This window comes from Blennius ocellaris (assembly GCF_963422515.1).
Source record: "Blennius ocellaris genome assembly, chromosome: 21".
Taxonomy (NCBI): Eukaryota; Metazoa; Chordata; class Actinopteri; order Blenniiformes; family Blenniidae; genus Blennius; species Blennius ocellaris.
Window position 1 is genome coordinate 13,251,615 of NC_137670.1, and position 19,366 is coordinate 13,270,980.

General features: G+C 43.4%; 1 protein-coding gene across 6 annotated transcripts; it reads right to left on the reverse strand.

Annotated features, from left to right (window-relative positions):
- Window positions 1-911: 911 nt before the first annotated feature.
- LOC308145274 (ATP-citrate synthase-like) lies at window positions 912-18,181 on the reverse strand. Of its 6 annotated transcripts, none has more exons than XM_080516649.1 (30): window positions 18,054-18,181; window positions 15,534-15,711; window positions 15,233-15,355; window positions 14,338-14,400; window positions 13,638-13,828; window positions 12,978-13,057; window positions 12,692-12,822; window positions 12,304-12,422; window positions 12,037-12,173; window positions 11,737-11,798; window positions 10,499-10,616; window positions 10,223-10,377; window positions 9,243-9,336; window positions 8,956-9,012; window positions 7,883-7,912; window positions 6,646-6,787; window positions 6,382-6,550; window positions 6,193-6,297; window positions 5,852-6,048; window positions 5,588-5,669; window positions 5,376-5,486; window positions 5,173-5,300; window positions 4,989-5,082; window positions 4,564-4,718; window positions 4,335-4,485; window positions 4,012-4,155; window positions 3,755-3,868; window positions 2,914-2,996; window positions 2,281-2,357; window positions 912-2,204 (listed from the first exon to the last, which is right to left on the reverse strand). In XM_080516649.1, exons 2-30 carry the CDS (start codon window positions 15,690-15,692, stop codon window positions 2,110-2,112), a joined length of 3,366 nt encoding a protein of 1,121 aa, XP_080372775.1. In that variant the 5' UTR covers window positions 15,693-15,711; window positions 18,054-18,181; the 3' UTR covers window positions 912-2,109. The 6 variants fall into 6 exon arrangements, with proteins under 6 accessions (XP_080372775.1, XP_080372774.1, XP_080372777.1 ...); XM_080516648.1 differs by having other exon boundaries at window positions 9,243-9,339; XM_080516651.1 differs by lacking the exon at window positions 8,956-9,012.
- Between the last annotated feature and the right edge of the window lie 1,185 nt (window positions 18,182-19,366).

Genomic DNA, 19,366 nt, shown 5'->3' on the forward strand with positions numbered 1-19,366 from the left:
TTGAGACAATTGGATGGCAATCAGTACTTCGTTGTTTGAGTTTTTAAATTTTTTTGAATGATGGTTGCACAGACCCATCTGAATGACGAACTGAACTGTAAAGCTGAAGGAAGTGATAAGGGAACTCCCTCGATCTCCATGAGGTGCCTCTCCCATCCGCTGTGTGTGGGACTTTTTTTTTTTTTGTAGTTTTGTGATTTATTCGGAAACTTTAAACATAAAATCTTGTGAACAACCTGCACGTTTGATATTTGAACAGTTCAGATCGGTCAGAGATTGCAGGAGATATGGCATGGCAGCAATCAAGTCAGAATATTAATAAAGATTTGGATCACTATTGTGTCAATGCCTTTCAGCATTCACACAATAACTTGGATGTGAAATGTTTTACAAAAATCTAACTTTTTCCAATAAAAATATTGTGATTAACTTCAGCCTCTCTTTGTTTCTTCATTTCATTGTGTGGTTGAGTGAGTAGTCAGTCATCTTCAGCCTTCAACATTTGGAAAAAGGGATAGATTTTCAATCATACAAGATACACATCTAAATCATAGTAGCTCCTTCACTACAGATAAATCATATTGAGTCATGTCCATGATATTGTATGGCGATGGCTTGATAAACTTATTTATTGCTATAGGTTTAGCACACCATGCTATTCTAGTCAGTGTATTAAATACATTTCCCAATAAATGTTTTACTACCATCTCATCCAATATATACATCGGTGTTCAAAATTACAAACTTACTGCTCAAAGAGCCGAATTAATGATTTAAAAAGAAAACATTACATTCTTCTTTAACATTTAGAAATAGTGTAGAATACATCATCTGATTTACTTAAAAAGTTGAGGCGTTATCTTCAATTTACACATAAAGCAGATGTAGACATTAAACAGAACAGCTTTATTGTAAAGAAAAACAATTTTATTAATATACTACAATATTTTAGCATTTTACAAAAAAGCTTTATTTTTTTTCCACAGTTAAATAAAAACAGCAAAACAGAGATCAAACACAGCAGGCATTACAGTGGGTTGTAACAAAGCATTCTGAGCAAAAACCAATCGATTTCATTACAGAACCGACATCTGTATTTCCAGGAAAACGTCTCTAAATTACCACAACAAAACTGTTTTCATGGTCCCTCAACAAAAGATGCTTTAAAGACTCGCTGGGCTCATTCATGCAGCATCTTGCTTACCTCCACTTGTCCCTTCTACATTTTCCATTATTCAGCTTTGTGAAATGATGGTTTAAAGTTGGAGAGAAAAAGCCTGAACACCCGCGCAACCGTATTCGATTTAAAGCATCCGATGAACCGCTCGTCTACAACCGAGGCTGTAAGTAAAGGCAATGGTGGAGTGACGGTGACCTCCTCTCGTATTCAACCTCTTCAACCCGTTACAACGCCTCCGTTATCATCACATAAAACCCTGGACCCAATTTATTTTGTTTTAAACTCGACGTAATCAACTAAATTCCCCAAAAAAGAACTTTGGTGTACCTTGCGACAACAGAACGATTGATTAGGCGGAGAGAAACATGGAGTGGGAAATAAATAACAAATATAATGTCTAGACTTCTTCTAGTCTTTCAACCAAGACGCTGCACTCAAAAGAAACAACAACACATAAGCACACTGGAGTGTGACCTACAACAGGCGAATGCTCATTAAAATAAATTGTTCAGTACAAAGACGTTGCTCTATTGCTGATCTTGAACGGGTTTCACAGCAGCAGCAGTTAATGGTGGTTAGCGAGTCAGCAGTGAAATGCACTTTGAATTTCACCTTCGTACCAACAGTGTAAATACAGACTTCTCTGCATTTTTTTTTTCTTTCTAAATTTCTACGTGTGACTTTTTAGTACCAATTGATTTTGTGCTTCTGCAGTTGCTGTGCTTTTGCATTGGTTTGGCTTCTAGCTCAAAGCTGAATAAATTACACCTCAGATGTTTGTGTTTGTTTTTCCCCTCCCTCTAAACGAAATCTAAAAAATATACTTCCTCTTTTTTTTCCCATCCATAAAAACTAGACCGAAAACCTTTGAGTGGAACTCTCAAAAAAGACTCAGAATACTGATTTAAGTCAGACGGCGCGCAGGTTCGTTACATGGACATGTGTTCGGGAAGCACGTAGGAGATGTCATCCCAGGGGTGGCGATACAAACCCTGCTTCAGTCTCTTCTGGTCCAGGTAGTGACCTGAAGACACACGCGGAGGAGTCAGATGGCTTATCATGGCAGTTTGCAGTCATATTTCTCTCCGAGCTGGACTCACCAATAAAGCCCATACTCCGGCCCAGGACAAAGATCCCATTTAGCGCTCCGATCTCCACAAACTCGTCGGCTTCGTCTCTGGAAACGGTTTAACATACATGTTGAGAAACAAAGCGGGGTAATGTGCAACAGCACAAACATGACAAGAGGTTTTTTTCTTCCATTTCTTTGTAAAAAATATTTCTAGTGTTGGAGTTTGTTATCGCCGCAGGATTTTTGAAATCACATTGAGGGTCTAATATTCAACAACTTCATGTATTTTAATTACTGCTTTAGAAAACAAATTGCCTGCAATAACTTCAAGTATAGAAACAGATCGATGACAATGCAGTAAAAACAACTTACCAACAGGTTGTTCCACTTATTAAAAATGATTACATTTAAAGGCACCTTCACATCTATTTACAAACGTACTTTATAGAGGCATCAATAATTAAACGCTTAAATAAAGTCAATCATTGTGTTTCTTCCTCATCCACAGCCGGTGTAGCAGACAACAAACAAAAAAACACACACGGACAAGAACTCAAACTGGAATTGAAAGCCATGTCACAGTTTTAGAGTCTCATAATGTGGGATTAGAATATAAAATACTTGATTAATCCCAGAGGGGAATTCTTCATCCTCATCTTACCGTGTGAAGCCGCCACACGTCCTCAGCAGATCCACAAAGGCGACGCCGATGAAGCCGTCTACGTTGAGAATCAGGTTTGGTTTCTAAAAATAAAAGAACGCAAATTTAACTTGCTTATAATTTCAAAAGAATGGAATTAATTCGGCCAACCTATTTTAACATCCCGCAGAGCTTTTCATCCACTGCTAGGGATCTAGTCACTCACTGAGTTCCACAGTCGATGAATGCAATGAAATGTATTCTGACAGACAGTCACATTTTCCAAAAGGGAATAAATCATTTTCATTACAAGACAATGCTACAAACATCTTGGAACCACCTGAAGAAGTGTAGCTGAAGCAGTGGTCACCTGATGATTTGTGAAGCAGTTTGTAATGAATTGTCTATTTAATAGGTTTAAGTTCCTGCGGCGTGCTGAGCTGCTTGTCAGAATGATTTCTATTAATAATGTGCAGAAATTGATGCAACTTCCTGGGGAAGTGACATTTTCATTGAGCCAACTCAGAAACCATCATCTCCGTCGGGCCTTTTTGTACTACCGGTGCTACTAGAGTGCTTTAAGACCAGGAGATGGAGTCAGTGATGTGGACCACCATGTGAAATTCCAATGTAGTTAATTTTCTTTTGCCACCTGTTGATTAGTTCTAACACAGAGATGTCAAAACTACAGAAAGCCATCAATGCACAAGGACCTATTTGTACTCTACTTCCAGCAATTATTAAACATCATTTGCCAACATTTGATTAGATGCTGGTTGCTTTAACACACTTCTTGTGAGCCGCCTGTGTGTTACAACTTAATATTGTCAGGTTTTGGCGCAGTTTCACGTGTGTTCTGTACCTTGGAGGTGGTGATCTTCTCCACATCTAGTGCGTAGTCAAGTAGGTGGGTGGAGGGAAAGTGCTGCTTCACAAAGTCCTTCAGAATCTGCACCCGCATGTCTGGATTGTTAATCTGGACAGAAAAACAAACTTCTATTAATCTAGTGGCAGCACCGTTTGAATTATACACTCGTGAAATGTCGACAGGAATTTAAAAAATGTATGGACCATCGAGACTTTAACCTCTGGATGTTGTGAGAGTTGAGCTTCACTTACAGATTTGACCCTGTGGCCAATGCCCATGATCAGTTTGCCATCCTTCTTCATCTTGTTGACAAACTCCATCGGCAGCATGCCGCTGTCAAACGCCTTGCTGAACTGTTTGGCTGCGGCATCCAGAGCGCCTCCAAACCGATCCCCCTGGTTTAATATGAACAAAATCAGCTTTACGTAAACAATAAAATTTGATTTCAAGGTGTTTCTTAGAAATGTCATGACTTTGGTTTGTGAAAATCCAACTTAACATTGGAATGTTAATGGCATCATTTTCCGAGCACCAGTGGAAAGTGAGCATTACTGTGTGTGTGAACGGTACTCACTATGGTGAGCAGTCCGGAGGTAAGACTTGAGATGAGGTCTTTTCCGGCCCGAGCACAGACGATGGTGTTGTGAGCACCAGAGACGGCAGGGCCGTGATCAGCCGTCACCATCAGGCACATTTCAATAAACTGGCAGGCGTAGCGTGGCAACCTGGAGGGAAGAAAAGCGATGCTTAGCGGAGTGAGAGGAAGCTTGCTCGACAATAAATATATGTATATATACACCAACCTGCGCTGGAACCACAGCAAGCCCAGCACTCCTCCCAGTCCCATCTCCTCTTTGAACACTTCGGTGATGGGCATGCCGGCATAGATGAGCTCCTGACCTCGCTCGTCACAGATACTGGTCATGAATGACGCCGGCTTACGAATCAGACCGAGCTCCTGGAGAGAGAGTGGACAGGAAATGGTGAATACGGCACACAGGTGTTGAACAAAGAGTGGAAATAACTGTATTCCGGTTAGCAGGGATAAGTGTTGAGACATCAGGCGATGAGTAAACAACACAAGGATCACAGACGTGTCAAAGTGTTTATCGGGAAAATGTAAACAAACACTTTGAATTGTCATTTTCGGGATTCAACGTGGACCCATAACTATGCAAGTCGTTTTATTTTCTGTGTTTATTAAAAACGAGTGGGAGAGGAGTCGTACCCTGGCCCAGGAGTAATCCATGGGTACTGTTGGGGGCGGCACCTCCTGAGCAGGAACAATGGTACCATTGGCCACCAGCTCATCATAAACTTTCCTGTTTGATCAAAACACACCAACATCAGTGACCGACTGGAACGTTGAAATAATGCAAACTATTCTGCAACAATGTGGACGAAGGCCTCACTTTATGAGGTCCCCGAGCTCATCAAAGCTCTTGGGTACGTAGGCGCCGGCATCTCTCAGAGCCTGGTTCTTGGTCACCGCCGTCTCTGAGGCCTGGTTCGCACACGCTCCTGCATGGCCAAACTGGACCTGCAGATGGCAGTGTTTCATGTTCACGTCACAAATCCTCAACGCCAAAGAGAAGATCAAACTCATTCAACCCACCTCTGAAGCAAACATGGTGGCACAGGTACCAATGCACCAGCACACCACTGGCTTGGTGATCCTGCCCTCTGTAATTCCCTGGCAGATCTTGTACTCTTCTGTGCCGCCAATCTGCATTTCAATATGAAACAGATATTTAATTAAAAAAAAAAAAAAGAAGAAGCTCAAATTCCATATTTGAAAACAGGAGGCGATCCTGGTGCGGGTCTCACCTCTCCCAGCATGACTATCATCTCAACTCCTGGAGTGTCCTGGTAACGCAAGACGTGATCCATGAAGGTGGAGCCTGGATATCTGCAGAGAATAACAGAGACTTAAAACACTACAGAAAACATCTACCTAAAGTTTCCCCAAGTAGAAATAAATCTAACTACAGAAAATATTCTCAAAGTAAGTTGGAGTGATCATATGTTCCTCTGTATTTACATAACTACAGTTCCTTACGACTTTACTCTCCATAGAAGACGTTACCGTACCTATCTCCTCCAATGGCCACTCCTTCGTAGACGCCATCTGTCGTGCGTGAGATGATGTTGTTCAGCTCGTTGGACATGCCGCCGGAGCGTGACACATATGCCACGCTGCCAGGGCGGTAAAGCTTCGAAGCCAGGATGTTGTCCAGCATGCCGCCTGTGTTGCCGATCTTAAAGCAGCCCGGCTTGATGCCGCCCACCTGGGGAATGGGATGAGTAACGGCCATTACGTTTGACTGAAAGCTGCCTTTTTAAATTGCCTTACATTAAAAACTGAACTAACGTTCAAACCTAAGAACGATGACCATCGTTATAGATTGGTACTTAATAGATGACCTCCATACCGTGGCGGGGCCGATAATAGTGACTCCTTTTTCGTCAGCCATCTTGATCATCTTCCGCGTCTGAGCTTCGGGGATTCCCTCAGCGATGATGGCAATCGTGTGAATCTGAAACGTCACATTAACCAACTCAGCTCGACTCGCACACAAGCTCGCCTTGATGAACATCCGCGGTGCGAGTCGTCGCGCTACCTGGGGGTGTTGCATGACCTCCAGTGTGCTGTCGAACGCTGAGCGCAGTGAGGCGAAGCTGATCACGACGTCCACCTCCGGGTGCTTCTTCATGGCATCGGCCATGCTCTTATAGACCGGCAGCAGGATCTCTTTGTGGCCCCAGTAGAACTTCTGCTTGTGATCTCCACTGAGAAAACAGTGACGGACAAATACCAGAGTCAACCGCTGGAGCGCCAACTGCTTTAAAAGAGCTCAGAATCAGAAGAGCGTGGCGCGACCTACGTGAAGGGGTAGACCATAGCCGCCACGGAAGGTTCGTCCCGGGAACAGACATAGTCAAAGTCCATCATGCCTTGCACTGCACGTGTCTGCATGCCCCAGACGATGGTCTTGGTCTGCTTTCTGAAGAGTGTAGTTGCTTTGGCTTTGGAAGCAAAAAGAAAAAAGGCAGAGAGAAAAACACAGAGTTCAGGACTGGAATATGAAATTAATCCAATGACAGATGAAGGGGGGGGTCAGGCTGAGGATCACTGCAGGACTCGGACATGGATGGTAGAGGTGGAAGAGGTAGACAAAATAACACGTCACCACTGCAAACCACAACAACGTGCAAAGTCGACTACTACATTGCACATGATGTTTAGCAAGATATAGTTTGAAATTAAATGCACATATAACTAAGTGCATCACTTATTTTGTCCACCTTCTCGATGCCACACTGTTAAAAGGATTAATTTACAGGCGACGGGATGACCCACACTTTATAGTTAGAGGAAAACCAGTCGCAAATCCATTCAAGAACTTGTGGAGCTGTTCTGCAGACAACTCACTTCAGTCATTCGGAGGGATGACACCAAATTGATCTGTTAGACAGCCTGTACATATCGTTTTCTTCTCACAACTTCACAACATGAAGTTATTTGAGACAAGACATGCTGCCGATGCCACAGCTCTCTACGTGCAACTGAATTTGTAGAGTTCAAACAAAAGGTGCAGTAAAGCATCACTGCAAGAGTGCATGAAAGAAAAATACAAAACAAGAATCTGAATAAGAAGAAATGTGCAAAAGCAGATCTGAAATGTCCAGTTTTTAAAGGACAAGGTCAGGTTATTACAATGTTATATGAAACTTTGTTTGTTAAAACCAAGTTAATGCCAGTCTACCCAAGTATCTCCTGCCCCGTTACGTCGTCACTGCCTCTCAAACTGAAGCTTTAACTGAGCGGTCATGTTTCTGGATTAAGGTTTAGCGAATAACTTTGAATTAACCATGAGATCTCACACCAAGAAACAAAACTGAACGTTAAAAAAAAACGTTATTATTCAGCCGTGTCAGTGTGAAAGTGGGATGTCCTGCTAATTCAAGTTCAGTGGAATAAAATGGCACCAAATGTGAGTAAGGCAGCAGCGAAAAAGGACGGACCGCAGGTTAAAAATAAACCAAAAACACAGAGCAGACACAATATGGGAGGGCAGAGGGAAGTGGACAGGAAGACAGCTTTTCACTTTGCTTCCATACCTCCGCTGCAGCCTGAAGAGGCCTGAGCTTCTGTGACCCCCACAAGGACAGGAACACAAAAAGTACACAAAAAAAAATGAGCACAAAAAAGAGACAATGAGTCTGGCTTTGCTGCATATTATTCACGGAGCAGACTTCAACACATCAGGGGAACTGTGTACCATCACTCCATAACAGAAGCACAGCAGAAGACGTGCATTGCAAAGCTCAGCTGCTACAAAGCAATTGAGGCAAGTGGTAAAACAAATCTCACTTCATTACAACTGAAGCTCAACTTGGTATATTTAACTATACGTTCAGCATTGTACCTTCACAGCAAGACGGGAGAATTCAGCGCATTTCAACTGTAAAGGGATTTTCCGTTACTCGACATGCTTCTGAATTATTTCTTGTGAAAACCAAACAGGATCATGATCCAGTGTTGCCCCGAAACCAGAGGAAGACAACGTTGAACACTGATGAAAGCTACAAACAGGCCAAATTGTGACCCAGCAAATCTACCACAAGGATTTACGGGGATTATGAGGGCTAATTACACTAAAAAGACAAGTTGCCGAATTGTATGCATCCAACTTCAATCAAGAAACCTTTTGAATTGCATCTTTAAAAAGATATATACAATTAATACAATAATTTGGTTAGTTTCAAGAGCTACATGGTTAAAATCTGCTCTGAATGACCCATCTTTCAATTTTAAATTGGCTCTTGGGGCACAATATCATGGACTATTAGGGAACTCAGAAGAGGCACACATGTTTGTCTTACACACACACACACACACACACACACACACACACACACACACACACACACACACACACACACACACACACACACACACACACACACACACACACACACACACACACACACACACACACACACACACACACACACACACACACACACACACACACACACACACACACACACACACACACACACACACACACACACACACAGTTCCTTCTCGCAGATCTGAAAGTGTGAGCGAAAGAGAGGCGACGAGGGCAAACCGGGTGTGGGATGTGGGCAGCCGAGCGCAGTGAGAGCATGGCACACCTCCTACTTACCTCTCCAATCGCATGTGACCATATTCTTCAGAGGCCACAGTATAGAATGAAGAGAGTCTTAGAGAAACAAGCACGGAAGAGTCGAAGGTGAGTGGACAGTATGTGCAGCGAATCAAGAGAAGGAGGAAGGAGAAAATTAAAACGCAGAATAGCAGAGGCAGTATTTAGGGGGGAAGCGAGGAGGAAACACATAAAGCGGGGATAAGAGAAATGGAAAAGCAGCTGCGCGTGAGTATATAAATGTTGGTGATGAGGAGCAGCTCAGTGGTGAGAGTTTCTTCATTCACCTGCTGGAAGTCCTGCTTTACACTTTTTGGCCGGAGTCGCATCATTAGCCGTCCTGGGTTCAGAGAACGAAGCGGTCCTTGTTGCAGCTGGGGTCTGCTGATGAAAAGGAATTCACTTTTATTTTAATCAAAGAGGAGTGGACTAGGAACAAAGGCAGGGTCCAGCCCGGACAGGCCACCAGTGCAAACAGGGCCAACATAGAGACAGTCACGTACACTCATATTTATATCTACAGGCCATTTAGATTGAGAAAAACCCACTTTTCTTTTATATTTCTGATATGTTCCAATTGGATCATGAACACAGAGTAGCGGTTAGCACTCCCACCTCATAGCAGAGAGGTCATGGGTTGAAGTCTGTGCCTTTCTGAGTGGAGTGGGTTTTTCCATGCAAGTTTACCACCGTCTGGAGACATGAATTTAAGGCCAAACGACTCTAATCTGCCTGTATGGGCGAATGCGAGTGCCTGTGATAAACTAGCGCGCTGTCCACGATGTACCCTGCCTTCGAACATTGTTAGCTGGAATCAACTTCAGTCGTCCAACAGTGAAATGGACAAAACGGTATCGAAGATGGATGAATGGGATATTTTCAATAAACATGCATGTGAAGTTGTGTAGGTAATGATCAGACATGACAGAAAGGGCAATATTATTAGAAGTTATTCAAAATATTTTGTTTGAGCATAGTGTAGCTAAGCAATTAAAAATAAATAAAGAGAACGGTTCATCAAAACATCAACTAGAAATATCAGCTTAAGTTTATGTAGCAAACAAACTCCATAAACCAAAGACGTCTTTAGGACTTTATAATACAGCAACTCAACACAGCATTTTTGTGTAAACAAGGAATTTTTGTCATTGTGAGTCCCTTAATAATTAACTTGCATGACTCGAGTAACATAATCGAATCTATTCTTGGTATTTATGGCTTGCAGACCGTCCCATGTTTACTCAAGAAGTTATTGTATGGAAAATACCACTGCACTGTTGCTGGCATTGAGGAGGAAGTTGGCGGTGTGCACGTCCATCGGGGGCTGGTTGGGAATGGGCCGGTGACCGAGAGCCATTCCTACGATGGCCGTCATGTGAGTCTCCGTACCAAACACATGGATAGGAATGCCGGTGGTCTTCCCTTGCAGAGCAGAGAACACAGTTTAGTTCAACAGCATGCGGAAATCGTTTTACACTTTTGAAGCCATCTCATCTGTAATCAGTGGACACGATCTCCAAAGACCCAAGTACATCTCACTAACCTACTTCCCCCATCACCCTCAGCCCTTCCTGGTAATTAGGCCCGCCACGTCGAACAAAGATGGTGACCTCGTGCTCCTTCAGAGGACTTTGGTAATCCTTAATGGCCCTGACGATGCCCTGGAGGGAGACAAGCAGCTCAGGTATGCAACGCACATGACACGCGCACCGCCGAGCTCGTTTTGGCATGTTCAAGTGAACGAAGACCGCATCTTCAAACACCGTGTAAAAAAACAGTTTTTTCTTCCTTTGTCTAAAAGCCCACTGGTCCTGTTGTTGTCCACCACTGTGACAACATGAGAGGCAACGGGCAGCAGTTCAGCCGTGAACACCAAGCTCACCACATTATCATTAATCACAAGAGATCAACAAGAGCACAGGCCAGAGTTTTTACATAAACATGAAATGCACCATATTGGCAAAAGATAAATCAAGTCACGAAAAGGTCATATTTATCCTCATACTCTCTCCCTGCCACCTTTTGTACGTTACTGCAGAAACCCGAAGAGTTTTATGTGGCCTGCAGACACCAGACTGAGCCGGTGGAACGTCAGGTGTGCACAAGCTGTCAAAACTCTGCACCTCAAATGCTTCGGATGGCGGCGAGGAAGGAGCAGGTTGAACTGGATCACCAGAGCAAAACCAGCCGCGAGCACGAGATATTTGAGAGGGAAAAGTTATCGACACTGGAGGCTTACTACGGCATAAAAAACCCCAATAAAAACAATTAACAAAGCAAACTTAAAAGGAATTGAGTAATATTGCACTGATTAGCATGCGTCTCTGGTGTCTTTGTAGACAGCAGTTTAGATTTTAGTTTAGATAAAGTTAACGTCTTCCTATAAAGTAGGATTTGGTATGAATATACGACTGTAAAAGGGAAGGTCATCTTATAACAAGTCGAGTTATTTTCAGACCAATGCAGTACCTCATTTACAACTCCTCATAAAATACAACGTATGATGCAAGTCGGACTCTGCTGACCTCATTTTCAAGGGTTTGAGTTCCTGCTTCTTCATAAAGGTGACAAATAACAATAATAATAATAATATAAATCGAATATACCTTCAGCATTGTTACTTCATCTTCTAACAGCTTTAGATATTAAATATTTCAGCTGTTCTTTCCAGCATAAAATACAAACCAACGCAAGCTCATCACACCATGAAACCTCTTGTCACATTTAATGAAAAGTTACTTTGCGCACTGTCTCGGTTAAAGACGATCATCCTGTCGGTACCTTGAATGTGGCTGCTACGTTGGTGAAGTTGGCAATACTTCCTCCAATGATCAGCACTTTCCCTGCGGAACAAACGAAGACATTAGAAATATGTGCTTGGCTGAAATCAGACACTGCCCTCGCGTAATTTAGGTGACAGTCATTTGTCAGCGTCTATTGCTGGCAACATGCACATACTGAATAGTGGCCTTGTGACACACTGAAGGGACCGAGCAGGTCAGACGGCAGGAAAACAATCCGGTATGTCTCGTAACCTAAAGCAAACCCAGCCAACTGGGTTTGTTCTTGCGCTGCACCTACCAAGAGGATGTTTTTCACGCGTCATGAGCGAGAGGATGGTTTTTGCATAGTCGTAGGTCTGCTGTTCACTTGGCGCGCCGGAGTACTCGCCGTAATTGGCCAGCTCGTCCACGCCGCCAAGGTCACAGATGGTGTCGCTGATGAGAAGCGAAGGTGCAAAAGTCAAACCGTGAGGTTTTTTTCATTCCCGTCAATCACAAGCAAGCTTTAAAAAAAAAAAAGTAAATATGTAGTGAAAGCTGCGTCGATCAGTTTCTGTCAAGGTACCTGTAGACGACTGAAGCGCCTCCTCCAGCCACCATGGTCCAGATCCTGCCCCGGGGGTTTAGCAGGGTCAGCTTCAGACTCGCACCGCTCTTTGCATCCAAATCCGCGATGTAGGCTTCCTGAGAGTGACGGAGCATACAGAGGTAACTCAAACAATGGACCGCCCCCCCCCAAAAAAACAATTAAGAGCCAATCTCAGCTGGCTGTGGGCCAGGGCACGGTACGCCCAGTCGATCAGAAGGTAAAATCACACACATTCACACAACTACAGGCACTTTCTAGTCAACAATTAACCTTGTGTGCGTGTTTTTGAACTGTTCTGCCCACAGAACGCCACATTATATATAACAATAGATTAGAAAAAAAAAAATCCTTCATTACAGTTTACCTCTGGATATGCTTCTCTGCCAAAAGGTGGAGGAAACTCCACGTCACCCCATTTCGGCCTGCAGATGTAATCTGCTGTGGCGTCGATCTTGGCCGCCATGTCCAGGACGTAGACGCCACCTTCCTTGACGACTGGTTAAAAGAATAAAATGGACAAGTTACTCATTACCTTGCATCTCTTTGAACAATAAATGTGACATGGTGGTTGCGGTCTGCATTCAATCTGATTTTCAAGTGAACTTTATCAACTGAGGCAAAGACGAATATTAAAGGATGAAGGCCATTACCAACAGGGTTGATCTCAAGGTAGGTGAAGTAGAGGTCTTCGTACAAGTTGAACAGTCCCACTATAAAACTGGCCAGGACTCTTCAAGAAGGACAAAAATTTACATCAAGATAAGCACAGAGAAAAATTAATAGACTCGATCATAACCTTCCATTTGCGTCACATGAAAAGCTGCTAATAATGTCACAACAATGTCTGAATTCACAGTGGAAAATCTAAATTATTCTATCATTATGAGTGTCAGAGAGAAACCAGGATGTTGTGAGCACCATGGGAGTGGTGTTTGGAAGAGGGGAGCGGGGAAAAACAAACTCAAGGATACAACTGCAGTGATGTCGGGAAGCCTCAAGGAAAACAAACAATATATTTTAAAGGAAGGAGAGTACATATAACAATCATTGAGGTTGTAAAACAACCTTGAATACTAAATAGGAAGAGCAGAATTCTGCGGAATATTCTGTCCTACATATTTAGATTACACGACACTGAAGTACTCGGAGCAGCGTGTCAGACCGTTTTCAGTTCCGGGGAAACTTTTAAATCTCAAATCACTTGACCATTAAAATAGTAGGAAAACCAAAGAAGAGGTGCGAGCACATTCTGAGTCTCTCTGTTCCAAGTCTTATTCATAGAGAAGTGAAAAAGAAGACTGCAGCCATACTCTTTCTTGTCCTCGGGGACGTGCGTGAGGAGCTGCTCGGAGACTTGGCTCTCGCTCAGTTTGTCGCCCACGGCGACCGTGAGCCTCTCGGCCTTGGCGTCGACGTCGCCCACCTCAATCCCTCCCTCGTGGTGGAAGAGCACATGGTCGCCCTCACGAGTGGCGTAGATGCACAGATAAAACTCTTCCTCCTGTGTGCGAGAGTGCGTTGGCTCAATAACAACATCCACACGCGCTTCGCTTGCAAGCAGCATGAGAAGCGCGAACACATGTTTAAACACATCGTCGGGCAAGCGTTCATGTTCAATAGCATTTACATTTCTTTCTACAGTCCTGATGATATTCAAATCTCGTGAGGAACTTTAAGATAAACTGTTTCCAATTAAATTTGATCATATATATATATATATATATATATATCACTATTTTTTTTCTTCCAGCTACACCACAATTACAACCAGTCACCCCGTAAAGAGTTACTAATGTGCTAGAAGGAACAAAACAAATCTTGCAACAACATTTATAAGTTCGGTTTATTCCTTTGATCAAAATGTGGAAAAACATCATGTACTCAAATGCAGCTGGATGATCTGAGTGTTTCTTCTCGTGGTCACGAGGGCCTATGAAGCCCTTTCATATCACATCTATGGTGAAAGGCGACACAAATACATGGACGGTGAAGTATGGCGGCACACAATACCTGTGCATGTGGGACAAATGGCTCGATGAGGAAATTCTTCAACACGCCTTTTGCCTTTCCCACCTATTAGAGACAAACACTGTTAGTGGACTGGAGTCATTCAGAGCAGCCAAGCTTTCACTATGGGCTTCATTTAGTACTTTGTATTGTAAAACAGTTGGTTGAAAGTAAATCAGCACACATTGTACGTGTTTACGTCCAAGTGCAGCCATTGCTGGTTCGGAGTGCAGCGAAGCGTTGGTGTATGTGTGGTGGACCAGAATAGACCACCTCTGACCGGGCAGATCTAAACATGAGCCCCCAGCCTCAAGCAATGGACAGCATGCTTCCTCATGCAAGCGGATCCATGAGCGGCGACTAATGGAGCTCACATGCAGGACATAAATGCCGTGAAAAACACAATGTGGTACTTGTGCTTCACCGACGGTAAATTAAACTAAAGAATCTGATGAATCGGGGCCCATAAATGGGAGCTACAATGAGTGACAAGAAAGCAAGGCAATGCAAAAAGTCACCTTGAAATAAAAACAGCCTCGTCATTGAAACAAAATAAACACACAGCAGGAAAAACAAAAAGCAGCTTCATCTTGTGAAAAAAAAGAAGAAAAAAAAAGAAGAAACCGGCTGTTCAGCTGTCTAATTAAAGCACACTGTGTGTAACAACTTCTGTTTGCTTCCCACTGTTAAAACAAACAATAACTTGGCAAATAACTTAAAAAGAAAGTCCTTTCTCATACTCCAGGATGCGTTGCGTTTTTGTCTCTTGGGTCTATTAGTCCTGATTGTGGACTTCCTGTCTTTATTTTACTGTCTCAAAAAAAACAAAAAAACTATATATAAATTTTTTTTTTAGCCAAGCAGCACCAGAGACTGAGAGACGGTGCAGCCAACTTACCGTGGTCTCTCTCATGAGGTGCGTTTTGAGCCAATCCTGGACCCCCTGCAGGTCCAGGTCGATGCCCACCAGGCCGAGTTTCCCACGTCTCTTTATCAGCTGATCTGGCTTCACCACCAAAGGCTTCATGAGAAGGAAAATACATCACAGATTACCCAATGAACGCTGTAGATTTGTTTGAATACTTGAGGAACAAATTAGCCCGGACACTCGAGTCACATGTCGAATTGTATAATAAGACAAGTAATGTACAAAGAGATTCTATGATGAGCAATAGGTGAGCCTGTCACAGTGGTCTCACCTCCGTCAGCAGCCATGGATGCTCCTGCGCGAGGCGGCCCCAGTCGGTCTCGGCCGTCACGTTGGCGTAGCGGAAGCGATTCTGTACAGCCGCCGAGGTGCAGATGTACTTGTACAGGAACTCCTTCCCCGTCTGCTCCGAGATGGCTTTGGCAGACATGTCAGCGCTGGACACGATCCTTGAAGAAAGAAGCGAGCGGTCATTTCCACTGGGCCGCCGTATGAGTGGAATTGTTTGATAAGACAAAATCAAGTATGTGTGCAACTTGGACTCAATGTAAAGCTTTTTGGAACCAAGGCCACGTCGATGGAATCGTATGAGAGTACAAGAAGAGCACATCAAATAAACACTTCGATTTTAAATGCTTTCGCCATAACTGAGGCCTAAATGGAATAAAGAGCAAAAAGTTCTAATCATAATCCCTTGTACAATTGAGGAAAACTACACAAAAAAAAATCATTAAATCCAACACAGTGAAATTGTATTTAACGCTACATGAGGTAGTATCATTTTGTCATGCCAGTAATCCTTCAATGTCAGGAGACAAATATCAAATGACCCTCCTCCAGTGATGACCTGTCGCTCACTGTGAGCTGGGACAGACTCCAAACCCCCCCGCGGGACATTCTGCAAAAACAGCGTAAAGAAATTCTCTGCTCGTTCTCAAAGAAGTATGCATGAAAGTCTTCATTCATAAGAGAGAATCCTTTCGCTGTGCAGTGGTAACAAAACCAACCACTGTAAACAAAACTCATTTAATGCCGAGTTTGAATGTTTTCACAATGCGACAGCTCAAACAATCTTCACTTTAAACCTAAAGTGAAAAGCATCTAAACCTGCACTTGTGGTCTCATCAGGCAAGAAGTTATTCAGGTTTCTGTGTGGAGTTTACATGTTCTCCATATGCTTGACCAGGTTTCTTCTGTGTACGCTTGACTTCCACTGACAATCCAAAAACATGTTGGTTTGGAGATTAGAAGGCCCTTTGTCAATCTCAGAGACTCTAATTTAGCTGTGCGTGTGACTGATAATGTTTGGGCGATTCTTCATCTCTGTGTCAAGGATGTTTTTATTTGACATTTTCTCCAGCCCACTTCACCCTGGCCTAAATATAGAGGAATGAATTACAAGTTTATAGTGGTGCAAATCTTGACTGCATTAAATTGTATGCACATATGCGTTTATATAATCTGTTTTAGTGTATTACGTATAAAGATGCAAGGATACAGTCATTCAGTTCTGTTGTTGTAGGTGAAATCATTTGCTTTAACTATAATAGATGGTTAACTAACCCATTACAAGTTGACCATCTGATCAAGGAAAGCATTATAGTTGGTTTCGCCAGATCTGGAGCATTTGTCAATCTCATATTGAAGATGTGGGGAATGAAATGAGCAAACAAAAAGAACTGCAACAGGCTTGTCAAGCCAGTCGAACTAAAACATTACAGTATGTGGCCTGACCGGCTCTGCAAACTTAACTTTTATAAACAAACATGCCTGGCGCCAACTGGGATCATTTTTGACTTGGACTGACACGCAATGAAGCTCAGCTTTAAAAATAAGACATAAATAGAACCAAGTAGATGGGTGATTGTACCAATGTGCGTGCATACATGTTTAATCTTTATCATCTCACATAAACATATTGTTGATAAACGGTAAAAGCCTTTGATTGCATCTGATCGCCTTTCCTTCCGTGTTGCTGATAACTTTATCTCATGTTGCTTCTCAAGTTGTAAACTTTATCTGCACCTCTTTAAACCACTTCGAGCAGTGTGGCTAAAGCCTTAGCCGAGCAGGCTAACCTGTCATGCTCTTCAGAAACAGATGTCCCCGCATTTAGAATGACATAATCCACGGGATCAGCCTATTGTTTGCAGCAACCAAACCGTGAAAAAAAAATGAGCCACTTGAGCAGGACCCAAAGTGTTTCGGGCCGCCGTCTGATGAAGTCGGGGCGGATTTGTAGCATCACTTGTTCCGCGATGGTAGCATCATGTGCGCCAGGCACCAGTCGTGAATGGGGCTCCTGTACGAGCCACCACACCCACTCCTCACACACTGCAGCCCCGGCCGGCCGGCCGGCCAGCTAGCCAGGCGAGTTTAACAACAACTCCACTTTAGTAGAGTCTGGGTAAACACGGAACAGCTTCCGCGAAAGGAGGAGAACGAAGCTGAAGAGAAAACATTAATGGAGCTTGTGCAGTGAAGGAGTGGTGTCTGGTTAAATTAGCCTAAACATGAGCTCGAGCTTCTCCCACCGGGCAGTCAGTTCAGACAAGCTATCAGGTGTCGAATCAGCATTGAGAAGTCGTGCATAGTCGTGATTGTGCTTCGATGTCAGTGAGCCGGAGCTCCTTTCTGGAGCATCCCACAGCCGCGAACCTCCAGCGCTGACGGGCTAACTGCCGTAGCCTCGCTCCGGGGGCTCAACACTCTCGAGCCTCGCGCTAAAGCGAACCCGGCGGTGGAGTGCAAAACTAAAGAAAGTAACAACAACAACAACATACAAGGTTACCTTGTTCAAGTAGAGCAGCACCTTCTTGGAGATAAAGATTCGTGTCCTGGCCAGAAAATGACAGAGCGAAGCAGTGACTTGTCTGCTGCCACCTCACTGCCCGCTGCTCGCCTGCGCTCCAGTCGCACCATAATCTGGCGACCGATTACACATTTTTGCGTGCGCCTGATTGGCTCAAATCTGGACACGTGGTGACGTCAGCTTCGCCTTCAGACAACTTTTGGGAGACCAACAGCGCATGCGTACAACCTCTGCAGCCATGTCTGATACTGCCCCCTGCTGCCTGCATAGCGCTATAGCATACTAAATTCACAAGTCGCTTGGTTGACTGTTGCCATGACAAAAAATACCTTTTATGCTTCTTCACGTGACACGATTGTGTGATTCATCTTGTAATGATATATATTTATTCTGACTTCAACATTTTTCTCTGATAAGAAATATCTCTAGGCAACACTAAGAGTTAAATGTTTCATTTACCAGAAATGGGACCAAGTCACACAGATGAAGGACTCAAGTAAATCTCAAGTCTTAACCTTATAATCCATCTTAACCTTAGTATTCTGACTTTATTATTTGAGTAAAGAATTATCTCCAAGCAACACGTGAGTGTTAAATGTTTGATTTAAACATACAGTAGATAGCGCCACAGGGTCAATAAAACTGTTACTCCTCTTTGGAAATGGTTTGGTCATTTCATTCTGTTTATACTGATACCAGTCACTATTTAGCCTCGTATATATGAATATATCATAATACCTATTTCTACTCTACCTACAAAGGGTAAACAACTGGGGAGTCATTTTCAGGTATTTCTACTCCACTTGAATAACATCATGCCTTCTCAAATCCATCCATCATCTTTAGACACCTGTTCAACCTTGAGGCTATACATCCATCATGTGTATCGCTTTGTTACATTCATGGGGGGCTGGATCAGATCCCAGCTGACTATGGGTTTACCAAGGCTACATTCTGGACAGATCATTAAACACTCACATCCACAAGCAATTCTAGAGCCACCAATCAACCTCTATCAATTTACCTTCACTTAAATATAGGCATTGAAGATCCAGACAAACACAAAAGTACTCCATGGAGCAGGACTGACTGACTGGAGTCAGGACTGCTGGTGCAGTACAGCTCAAACAAGCTACACCACCTGTAAAGTTCATCACGAGGAAACAGGACACTGGTCAAACTGGCTCTGTGGGCCCCTGCAGCAGAAACTGCCACTTGGCAAGTTCAGAGTGGTTGGGACTGAGTAGATATGGTCGTGTTCACCTCCACAAAAAGCATCCGTTGTTGAACTA

Bases quoted from the DNA above. Each gene is read 5' to 3' on its own strand.
- LOC308145274 (XM_080516648.1), bottom strand. From the start codon at position 15,692: ATGTCTGCCAAAGCCATCTCGGAGCAGACGGGGAAGGAGTTCCTGTAC. The intron at 10,617-11,736 runs GTACCGACAGGA...GTCTCCCTCCAG, and splicing joins ACGTAGCAGCCACATTCAAG to GGCATCGTCAGGGCCATTAA. The intron at 4,486-4,563 runs GTTGGTGTATAT...TCTTCCCTCCAG, and splicing joins TTGCTGTGGTTCCAGCGCAG to GTTGCCACGCTACGCCTGCC.